The sequence below is a fragment of the Myotis lucifugus genome, unplaced genomic scaffold, assembly GCF_000147115.1.
Source record: "Myotis lucifugus unplaced genomic scaffold, Myoluc2.0 scaffold_91, whole genome shotgun sequence".
NCBI classification, from domain to species: domain Eukaryota; kingdom Metazoa; phylum Chordata; class Mammalia; order Chiroptera; family Vespertilionidae; genus Myotis; species Myotis lucifugus.
The window spans coordinates 714,243-725,820 of NW_005871139.1; the positions used below are offsets into that span (position 1 = coordinate 714,243).

The window sequence follows — 11,578 nt, forward strand, 5'->3', positions numbered from 1 at the left end:
ATTTAAAAACACAGATAAGTTTAGCACTGTCTAGTAGGGTTCACTATGTAGATAGTGCACACCTCTAGATACATATCCTAGAGAAACCTAGAACACATACACCGTAATAAAGCTTATGTTCGTGTGAAAGATGCATGTGGAGTGTAAGGAAGAATGGAGAATCGTGTCTATTTTATAAACTATAATTTTCATAGAGAAAAACACATACTCAGATTATGTGTTGAACTTCACAATTATGTAATCACTGAATACAATCTTATGAAAAGTACTGAATTGAAGCCTTTTACCCATCCAGTAATACTGCTTCTCTACTGGAAGCAAAAATCTCTATTTAAAAAAATGTAATCACAAAGCAAACCAAGATGCACTAAACTCATCACAGATGAAATCTTTAGTTGAGTGGCATAGAAAAATAAGCATTCTTATTTCGTTAGTCAATGCTCCTGCAAACAGAAATTTATAATTATATAAAATAATTAAACTAAAAATACTTTTTCCCAAACTACCGTTTCACCTATCCTCAGTCCCTTTCTGCCAAAGACCAGTCTAGGTTTTAATCTAAACAGAACTGTTTCCAAGTATACTATTATGAATTCAATTGGTACAAATCTTTTTTCCTTCTCCCAAACCTCAGCCATAGTCAGTATTCAGTTATGTTCTCCTTTCCACACTATTAATGAAAATATAAGTAAATCATAGAACTCCAGAATCCCAATTATGAAATAAGTGATTAACTCCAATGTGCTTAGGGACATCAAACAATTTGAATGTAACTAATGTTAAAAATATTTTTGAGATCTGCCTCCTTTACTAATATGTACACACTGACAAATAACCAATTCTGAAAACAGCATTATTAGTATGACAATAAATTTTTATTTCACAATCCATAACAATGGGTCTTATAATGAATATTCAATGTACCAGTACCATGATCTACTTAAGTAGGCCCAAACGGAGTCAACATAATAAATACATTAAAGTCTGAAATGTTCTGGTTTTTAATCATTTAAAATCTATGAAGAAATTCAGTAATATCTCTAACTCAGATTCTGAAATTAGTTCATACTAAATTAGAAAGTGAAGTTTTAAATTCATTTCTGCACCTTAAGCTATGAACCTTGGCCAAGTTATAGAATGCAAAAATCCAAATTTCCTCATCTGTAAAATGGAAGGACACTATTACATCTGCTCTGGTTATCCCACAAGGCTGATATAAAGAAGAAATCAAATAATCTATGTAAAAATTCTCTGAAAAATATAAAACACAAAGCAGACAGAAGATGTGATTATTAGTAATAAATAGTTATTATCCCAAGATGGTCAAGTACACTGAAGATGAATTACTGTATTCTAACAGAAAAAAAATAATCTGTTATGCTTATAAGGTTAAATTTCTTTTTTTAAAGATATGCATTTGATTTTTTTAATAAAAGAACAAAAAGTTGAATAAAAAAATAAAAGGAAAATATACTGACAGAATTAGAATAATACAGGGAATTTTTTTCCCAAAGTAAGGGGAACACATATTACTGTGAAATAATTTATGAAAGGCAATGTCATTTTAGATTAGGTGGAATGAAATCATGGTAGGAAACTAAAATATAATAACATTTAATATTTATTTAACATTTAATATTTAAAACTCACCTCTGCCCATTTAAGAATACAGGTCATACAGAAGACATGATTACAGCTTTCTGGAAAACCAACTTCCTTCCCTAATAGGCAATTAAGACATATTGGACATCTGTCAGCTTCACTGTACAACAAACCATTGGTAGCAGTATTATCTTTGTCTTCTTCACCTGTAAAGTAAAGCAGCCATATATGCTTTCAAGTTCTCCAGACCAAATGACTTATATCTGTGTCAGTATCATGGACTACTACAAAGTAATAGTCCTTTCTACTACAAAGTAATTCAATCTAGATACTTTACAGTAAATATACTCATTGAGCACAATACCCCCAATATTAATTTGTTTTTTAATAAGGAAGTGAAAATAATTTTTCATTCATTTAATTTTAAAATAATAGTGACATGGTTAAAAAATTTAGAAGTAAAAAAAAGATTATACTTGTAGTGACAAATCTCCCACTCATATCTACACCTAACTATCCAGTTCTACCCAATGTTTCAAAACTGTTAAGTTTCTTCTCTATCCTTTCAAGGATTTTTTAAATGCATAGACAAGCAAATCCTAATGCATGTCTTTCAAACCTCCTTCATACAAATGCTAGATCACAATAACACACCATTTGCTTTTGTTCGTTTGACCTACTGAATGTTCACTTATTTTTAACCTTTGGCTATTACAACAATGCTGCAACAAAAAACTTTGTCATTAAAAACTTTACGGTTTTTTTGTTTTTGTTTTTTTTTTTTAAATATATATTTTATTGATTTTTTACAGAGAGGAAGGGAGAGAGAGATAGAGAGTCAGAAACATCGATGAGAGAGGAACATCGACCAGCTGCCTCCTGCACATCTCCCACTGGGGATGTGCCCGCAACCCAGGTACATGCCCTTGACCGGAACCGAACCTGGGACCCTTCAGTCCGCAGGCCGATGCTCCATCCACTGAGCCAAACCGGTTTTGGCAAAACTTTACGTTTTTAATAGTACATAGGATTAAATTCACAAAAATGAAATTGTTAGATCAGTATGTATGTACATTTCTAATTTGAATAGATACACCAAATTATACCCCTTACAGTTTGCACTAATTTAAACACTCAGCCAGCCATGTAACCAACGTACAAAGTTACACATTGCTAACTTAAAATAAATACAGGAAACACCAAGATTCAACATAAAATAAAACAAAAATAAAGAAATGGTCAGCTGAAATATGAAAAGTATACACCACACAAATGGAAAATCTGGGATTGTCCTGGGAGCAAATGTCCGCACTAGTCTTCAGATCTGGAGATTAAGCCTTAGGACCAACCCAGGTGGGGAAACTGTTTCTGAGAGACTCCCATGTTAATCAAAGACCCTCAAAAGGTGCTAGTGGTTCCAGAATGGGTTAGGGAAAAACAAATACAACCTCTGGAGGAAGCATCCCTAATTTAGCCCTCCAGGATTCCATAGATTAAATTTACCAAATATTAGCTCATAATCAAACATTGCCAAACCCAAGAAAATAAACTACCTTGAGTAAGAATCTGCAGAATCTGCAGAAACAATAATTTATTTATTTTTATATTTATATATTATCTTTATTTATTATAAACTAGAGACCCGGTGCACGAATTCGTGCACTGGTGGGGTCCCTCGGCCTGGCCGGCGATCAGGGCCGGCTCACCCAGTCCCAATTGGGGCCAGCTGGCCGGGAGGGACCGCCGGAGGGCTCCAGGGCATGTCCGACCCTCTCGCCCGGTCCCAATGTGCCAGACCCCAGCAGCAAGTTAACCTACCGGTCGGAGCATCTGCCCCCTGGTGGTCAGTGTGCATCATAGCGACTGGTCAAGTGGTTGACTGAATGGTCACTTAGTGTCTTATCTGTCGGACACTTAGCATATTACGCTTTTATTATGTAGGATTTATTTAGATACACACTGGCTTTAAATATAAGAATTTTCAACTAATACATAGAATGCTTGAACAGCAGACTAGACCTAGAAGAAAATAATATTTGTGACTGGAAGAGAGATTTCAGGAAACTACCTAAGATTGTAAGAGACAGACAAGGAGATGTAACCTGTGAAAGAGAGGTTGGGAAATGAGGTCAGACCAAATTCTATAACATACTAATTGAAGTCTAGAGGAAAAGAATAAAGGAGAAGCAATGGCTAAAGCAGTAATGACTAGGAAATGATAAACAAAAAACAACACAATCCAACAGATAAAGGATACACAAGGTATACTTAAACAGGAGAAATGAAAATAATCCATGCCTAGAAACAATGTAGTAAAACTGTATAACATTAAAGATGAAAACGATATTAGCCCTAACCGGTTTGGCTCAGTGGATAGAGCGTCGGCCTGCGGACTGAAGGGTCCCAGGTTCGATTCCGGTCAAGGGGATGTACCTTGGTTGCGGGCACATCCCCAGTAGGGGGTGTGCAGGAAGAAACTGATCAATGTTTCTCTCTCATCGATGTTTCTAACTCTCTATCCCTCTCCCTTCCTCTCTGTAAAAAATCAATAAAATATATTAAAAAAAAAAAAAGAAAACGATATTAAAAGCAAAGAGTTAGAAAAGTCAGTTTATCTAAAAGGGAATGACAATTGAGGCTAAAAAGAGATTTCTAGACAATAAGAAAGAAAACAAAAAATGGCTAAATAAGTCATAGAAGAAAAAAAAAGAAAAGAAAAATAGCCGAACCGGTTTGGCTCAGTAGATAGATCGTCAGCCTGCGGACTCAAGGGTCCCGGGTTCGATTCCAGTCAAGGGCATGTACCTGGGTTGCGGGCACATCCCTACTGGGGGCTGTGCAGGAGGCAGCTGATCGATCTCTCTCATCGATGTTTCTAACTCTCTATCCCTCTCTCTTCTTCTCTGTAAAAATTCAATAAAATATATATTTTAAAAAAAAAGAAAAGAAAAATAAATAAGTGATAGGAGGGGGTAAAAAACTATTAATCCAGAATTGTATATCTATCTTTGAATAGTTTTGAAGAGAAAAAAATAAATACAAAAATCTAAGAGTTGATCACCATTAGACTTTGCAGAAAAGGAACTTAAGGTTTTTTCAGAAGAAGTAGAGAAAAACAAACCCCTCAAATACTATCTGTATCAAATATCATTTAATTTGTGATGTCCTGAAAAAAATAAACACAAGACACCAAAATGATGGAGGCTATAACCTATAAATCTAGAGTAGGATGATCACAGTTAAGTGTTCTAAGCTTAAAAGATTAATTTTAGAAATAGAGGAAAATATCAATGCTATTTAAAAAACAAAACAAAGAAAGTATGTAATTCCTAAAAGAGTAGGGAGCAAAAATTTAAGAAGAAAAAGGTCAAGAAACCAAAACCCTTGATCAATTGAAAATAAGACATGAGGGGGAGGGAGAGAATGTGTACACTCCTTATTCAGGCAGCTTATTTGAGAATTTAAGAACAAAATAAATAAAATAAAAACTTCTTGTGTATTTTGAATGTATAAAAATGAACAGTTTGAAAACACTAAGTTTGCTTTCAACATATAAGCTTTATAAAAATGAAAATTTACCTTCCATATCTTCATACTCCTGATCTCCCACATTTAAGGTATAAACAGTTTTTTTCTTCATTTCTCCTTGAAAAGGGGTTTCCTATAAGATGAATTATAATAGAGACTTTTAATGTATGCCTTCTCCCAATAATATAAAAAAAGACCCAAAACTATAAGAAATTATTTTACACATAAAAGAACATAGTACAAGCTGGTAAATTTTGTGGATAATCCAGTACATTTTTATACTCCTTGCCATCAAGTACACTGAAAGGAAAAGCCTTACATAAGTATTAACCAACAAAGACTAAATGATAAATTGTGTGTTCAGACATAAATACAATTGGAACACAGAAAAAAAGATAGCAATTTGGACTAGATTTTTCATTGAAGGTGATAGGTTATATATGTTGAGGAGTTCAAGGCAACAAAGAAACAACATAGTATAAAGGAAAAAAATAGTATTTACTAGGCCAATCTGACAAGAACAAGAGTGAATAAGTGAAACTGAGAGAGAGTGTGCGTGTGTGTATGTACTGAGGAAGGATGAGCATGTATGCCAAGAAGTTCATCAGAAAGATTACAATGAGGGGTAATGAGAGTAATAAGCAGAGCAATGTAAATCAAGTAGAATTAGATTATAGAGGTATCACTAATGGTTTACTAAGAAGTTTAAATTCAATCTTATAAAAAAAATAAATAAATAAATACAAAAAAAATCAATGAAACCAAGAGCTGGTTCACTGAAAGGATAAACAAGATTGATGAACCTCTAGCCAGGTTCACCAAGAAGGAGAGAGGACCCAAATAAACAAAATCAGAAATGAAAGAGGTGAAATAACAACAGACCCCACAGAAATACAAAGGATTGTGAAAAAAAATACTATGAACAACTATATTCCAACAAACTGGTGAACCTAGAAGAAATGGACATATTCCTAGAAAAATACAACCTTCCAAAACACAATCAGGAAGAATAAAAAAAATCTGAAAAGGCTGATAACTATGGAGGAAATTGAAGCAGTATTAAGAAAAAACTTCCAGCAAACAAAAGCCCTGGGCCAGACGGAATCACAGGGGAGTTTTACCAAACATTCAAAAAGGAACTAAAACCTATCCTTCTCAGACAATTCAAAAAAATTCAAGAGGAAGGAACACTTCCAAGCTCTTTTTTTAAAGACAGCATTACCCTAAACCCAAAACCAGATAAAGACACTACAAAGATAGAGAATTATAGACCAATATCCCTGATACACATAGATGCTAAAATCCTCAACAAAATTCGAGCAAATCAGATCCAGCATTACATTAGAAAGATCATACACCAAGACCAAGTGGATTTATTCCGGGGACGCAAGGATGGTACAATATCAGCAAATCAATAAACATGATACATCACATAAACAAATTGATAGATAATAATCACATAATCATATCAATTGATGTAGAAAAAAGCATTTGACAAAATCCAACACCCTTTCTTGATAAAAACTCTCAGCAAAGTGGGAATAGAGGGATCATACCTAAACATAATAAAAGCCTTATATGACAAATCTACAGCCAACATCATACTCAAAGGGCAAAAACTAAAACCATTTCCCCTAAGAACAGGAACAAGACAGGGATGCTCACTCTCACCACTCCTGTTCCACATAGTACTACTAGAAGTGCTAGCCATAGCGATCAGACAAGAAGAAGAAATAAAAGGCATCCAAATTGGAAAAGAAGAAGTAAAACTGTCATTATTCACAGATGACATGATATTGTACATAGAAAACCCTAAAGACTCCATCAAAAAACTACTAGATTTAATAAATGAATTTGGCTATGTAGCAGGATACAAAATTAACACCCAGAAATGTATGGCTTTTTTATACACCAATAATGAACTCACAGAAAGAGAAACAACAAAAACAATCCCATTTACCATTGCACCAAAAAAATTAAGATACCTAGAATAAACTTAACTAAGGAGGTAAAAGACCTGTAACTCGGAAAACTACAGGACATTGAAAAAAAGAGACAGAGGAAGACATAAACAAATGGAAGAATATACCATGTTCATGGATTGGTAGAATCAACATCATTAAAATGGCTATACTAACCAAAGCAATCTATAGATTTAATGCAATACCCATTAAAATACCAATGGCATATTTCACAGACCTAGAACAAACTCTCCAAAAATTCATATGGAACACAAAAAGACCCCGAATAGCCACAGCAATCTTGAGAAAGAAGAAGAAAGTTGGAGGGATCACAATACCAGATATCAAGCTATATTACAAAGCCACTGTTCTCAAAACTGCCTGGTATTGACACAAGAACAGACATATAGACCAATGAAACAGAACAGAGAACCCAGAAATCGACGCAAGCCATTATGCTCAATTAGTATTTGACAAAGGAGTCAAGAGCATACAATAGGGTCAAGATAGTCTCTTCAATAAATGGTGTTGGAAAAATTGGACAGATACATGCAAAAAAATGAAACTAGACCACCAACTTATTACACCATATACAAAAATAAACTCAAAAAGGATAAAGGACTTAAACATAAGATGGGAAACAATAAAAATATTAGAGGAATCCACAGGCAGCAAAATATCAGACATATGTCATAGCAATATCATTACTGATATGCTCCTAGGCAGTGGTCGGCAAACTCATTAGTCAACAGAGCCAAATATCAACAGTACAACGATTGAAATTTCTTTTGAGAGCCAAATTTTTAAAACTTAAACTATATAGGTAGGTACATTGTTATTAACTTAATTAGGGTACTCCTAAGGTTTAGGAAGAGCCACACTCAAGGGGCCAAAGAGCCGCATGTGGCTCGCGAGCCGCAGTTTGCCGACCACGGTTAGGGCAATGGAAACTAAGAAGAAAATAAACAAATGGGACTACATCAAAATAAAAAGCTTCTGCACAGCGAAAGAAACATACAGAAGGTCGAGACATATGAAAACATGCTCAAAGTCACTAACCATCCGAGAGATGCAAATCATAATGACAATGAGGTACCATCTCACACCTGTCAGAATGGCCATCATCAACAAATTGACAAACGACAAGTGCTGGGGATGTGGAGAAAAGGGAACCCTCGTGCACTGCTGGTGGGAATGCAGACTGGTTTAGCCACTGTGGAAAACAGTATGGAGTTTCCTCAAAAAGTTAAAAATGGAACTCCCATTTGACACAGTAATCCCACTTCTAGGAATATATCCCAAGAAATCAGAAATACCAGTCAGAAAGGACAGACATATGCACCCTTATGTTCATAGCAGCACAATTTACCATAGCTAAGATTTGGAAACAGCCTAAGTGCCCATCAGCAGATGAGTGGATTAAAAAACTGTGGTAGATCTACACAATGGAATACTACACTGCTATAAGAAGGAAGGAACTCCTACCATTTGCAACAACATGGATGGTCCTGGAGAGCATTATGCTAAGCGAAATAAGTCAGTCAGAAAAAGATAAATATCACATGATCTCACTCATTTGTGGAATATAATGAACAACATAAACTGATGAACAAAAAACAGATCCAGAGACAGAGAAACATCGAACAAACGGTCAAACTTCAGAGGGAAGGCAGGGGAGGGTGTGGGGGGTGGGGGGAAGAGATCAACCAAAGGACTTGTATGCATGCATGTAAGCATAACCAATGGACACAGAGACACAGACACTAGGGGGGTGAGGGCATGTGCTGGGGAGTGGGAGTGGCCAGGAAGAAGTCAATGGGGGAAAAAGGAGACATATGTAATATGTAATACTATATGTAATACTTTAAACCAGCGGTTCTCAACCTATGGGTCGCGACCCTTTGGGGGTTGAACGACCCTTTCACAGGGGTCGCCTAAGACCATCGGAAAACACATATATAATTACATATTGTTTTGTGATTAATCACCATGCTTTAATTATGTTCAATTTGTAACAATGAAATTGGGGGTCACCACAACATGAGGAACTGTATTAAAGGGTCGTGGCATTAGGAAGGTTGAGAACCACTGCTTTAAACAATAAAGAATTTAAAAAATTCAATCTTATAGATTCCCCTGAAGAAAACTGACATGATAAAGTGATGTAAATAATTATTTTAAAAGAATGATCTGCCAGCAAAGCACAGGATGGATTACAGTGCGGGGATACTAGAAGCCAAGAGATTTGCATAGCTTGGGTAACTGGCTGTGAAGTGAACAGAAAAGCAAGAAATTAAAGAGCTGGAAAACTTCTAAGATTTGATGACCAAATAAATACAGGGAAGGAATCAAAGATTATTCTGGCCTAGAGATCTAGAAAAATGGTGATTACAAGAGGCAAATGAGAAATGTGGGAATGGGAATTAATTTGTTAATCTTGGGGGACAAATGCATGAGGTATAAATTGTTTTTTAAATCAACTCAATTCTTTCTTGAATTGATGCAAGATATGACTGCAATGAACTATTCAAATACATTTTGGATAATTAGTTTCCTAAATAATTTACACATGCTAGTTTCTACATCTATTGCCCAGGAAAATTTTCTATTAGGTTAAATAAGAAGAAATGCAAAGGACTGATTTTGGGTCAAAAACTAACTGTAAAGTAGAAGATAAAAAATTTAGTAGCATATATAAAAATAATTTAAAGGTTTTAGTGGAATAAAAATTTGAAATGAGTTAGGATTAGAGTTACTTAAAAAGAGTCAATTCAATCACAGTCTACCTTAATAAAAGTAGAATGTCAAAAAGAAGATGCTGCACTCAGCCTACATGTGCAACATCTGTTTCAGTGCTGGTGCTGTTCTTTAGGGACAAACAAAATAATGAATGTCCAGGGAAGGTGACTAAAATGGTGGCAGCCCTGGAAATCATATCATATGCAGAAAGGTAGGGCAGTAAGAACCTAAAGATTAAGGAGAAGGTTAGCAGTTATCTCAAAATGAAATGGGCTGTTCTGAAAGGAGGTAGAATAATCTATCAATAAGGGTATTCAAAGATAGGCTCAATGACATATTGGAGGGGTTTTTTTAATTCAAAAATTTATTGAGGGCTATAGCCATATTATTAGGCAATGCCTTAGTACAGAACTAATTAAGACAGAAATTCCTGCCTTTATATTCTAGTGGGGAAGATAAAATAAATAAAGTAAAATATCTGGTATGTTAGATGTTGAGAAGTGTTGTGGAGAAAAAGAAATAATACGATTTTTAAAAGCCATCGAATTAGCATGGCTAATAAGTGAGAAAGCGGAGAAGCTATTATTTCATACATAGTATCTAGAAAAAGCCTTTCTGATAAAGTGACATGTGAATTAGCAATCTGAAAGAAGCAAGGGAGAGAGTTATGTGGGAACTGTATTCTAGGCAAAAAGAACAGCAAATATGAAAGTTCAAAGGCAGAGGAGAGGATGTCTGGTGTGTTCAAGAAACAAAAAGAAATTAATGTAGTTAGAATAGAGTGAAAGAGAGGAAAAGCAGATGAGGACAGAAAGGTAATAGAACATCAAGTCATGCAACACCTTAAAGACAGGTAAATACATTTGCTGCTTTGAGTGAGATGGGCTTATAGATTTTAAGCAGACGAGTAGCAAAGAGAAAAGCAGAGGCCAGCAAGAAAACTACTGTAATAATCTAGAGGAGACATGACAATGCTTGTACCAGAGTAGTAGCAAGGGTGATGAAAAGTACTCAGATTCCAGCTGTGTTTGCAAACTACAGCCATAAAGATTTGCTGACAAGATTGAATGTGGGGTATGTGTTAGAGAGCAAGAATCCAGGATAACTCCCAAGTATTCTGACCTGAGCAACTAGAAATGATGAACTTGCTGCGACAGAAGATTACTTTAAAAATATTCAGTCACAAGTTACTCTACTTCATATTCACTCAGAACCACAGTATCAATATTACCTGGGAACTTGTTACAACTGCAGGATACCTCAGGCACTGCCCCAGATCTCGTGACTAAGAATCTGCATTTTATCAAGATCTGTACATGATTCATATGTACATTGAAATTCAATGTGGTAAAATGTCAATTTGAAAATTAACAATATTTTTAAAACCTAGGAAATTTTCAGAAAATATACCATTCTTTCATGTAGCTAAATAATTTATGCCCCATTGAATAATTAAATCTTTATTTAGAGAAAGCCATACTGTAACCTCTCCCCCATTATCCTAAATATCTAAAAATAACAATACATTTAAGTTCAAGTTAATTCAATGTGGTAAAATGTCAATTTGAAAATTAACAATATTTTTAAAACCTAGGAAATTTTCAGAAAATATACAATTCTTTCATGTAGCTAAATAATTTATGCCCCATTGAATAATTAAATCTACACTGTTTTCATATTTCCTCCCTTTAGAATATTAAGCTTAGCCCTGGCTGGGTAGCTCAGTTGGTTGAGCATCATCAGGATAC

The 11,578-nt window shown here is 34.9% G+C and overlaps 1 protein-coding gene across 8 annotated transcripts in view; it reads right to left on the reverse strand.

The window, feature by feature from the left end:
* SCAF11 (SR-related CTD associated factor 11) overlaps positions 1–5,263 on the reverse strand; it is a 44,084-nt gene extending 38,821 nt beyond the window's left edge. For 7 of the 8 annotated variants that reach the window (XM_014458161.1, XM_023756280.1, XM_023756278.1 and 4 more), the window contains exons 1-2: positions 5,182–5,263; positions 1,651–1,808 (exon numbers count right to left, since the gene is read on the reverse strand). In XM_014458161.1, coding sequence (XP_014313647.1) covers positions 1,651–1,808; positions 5,182–5,242 — 219 coding nt within the window. In that variant the 5' untranslated portion in view covers positions 5,243–5,263. Of the gene's footprint in view, positions 1–1,650; positions 1,809–5,181 lie in introns of those variants that run through there. The other variant, XM_023756282.1, reaches the window with a different exon arrangement.
* Positions 5,264–11,578: the final 6,315 nt, after the last annotated feature.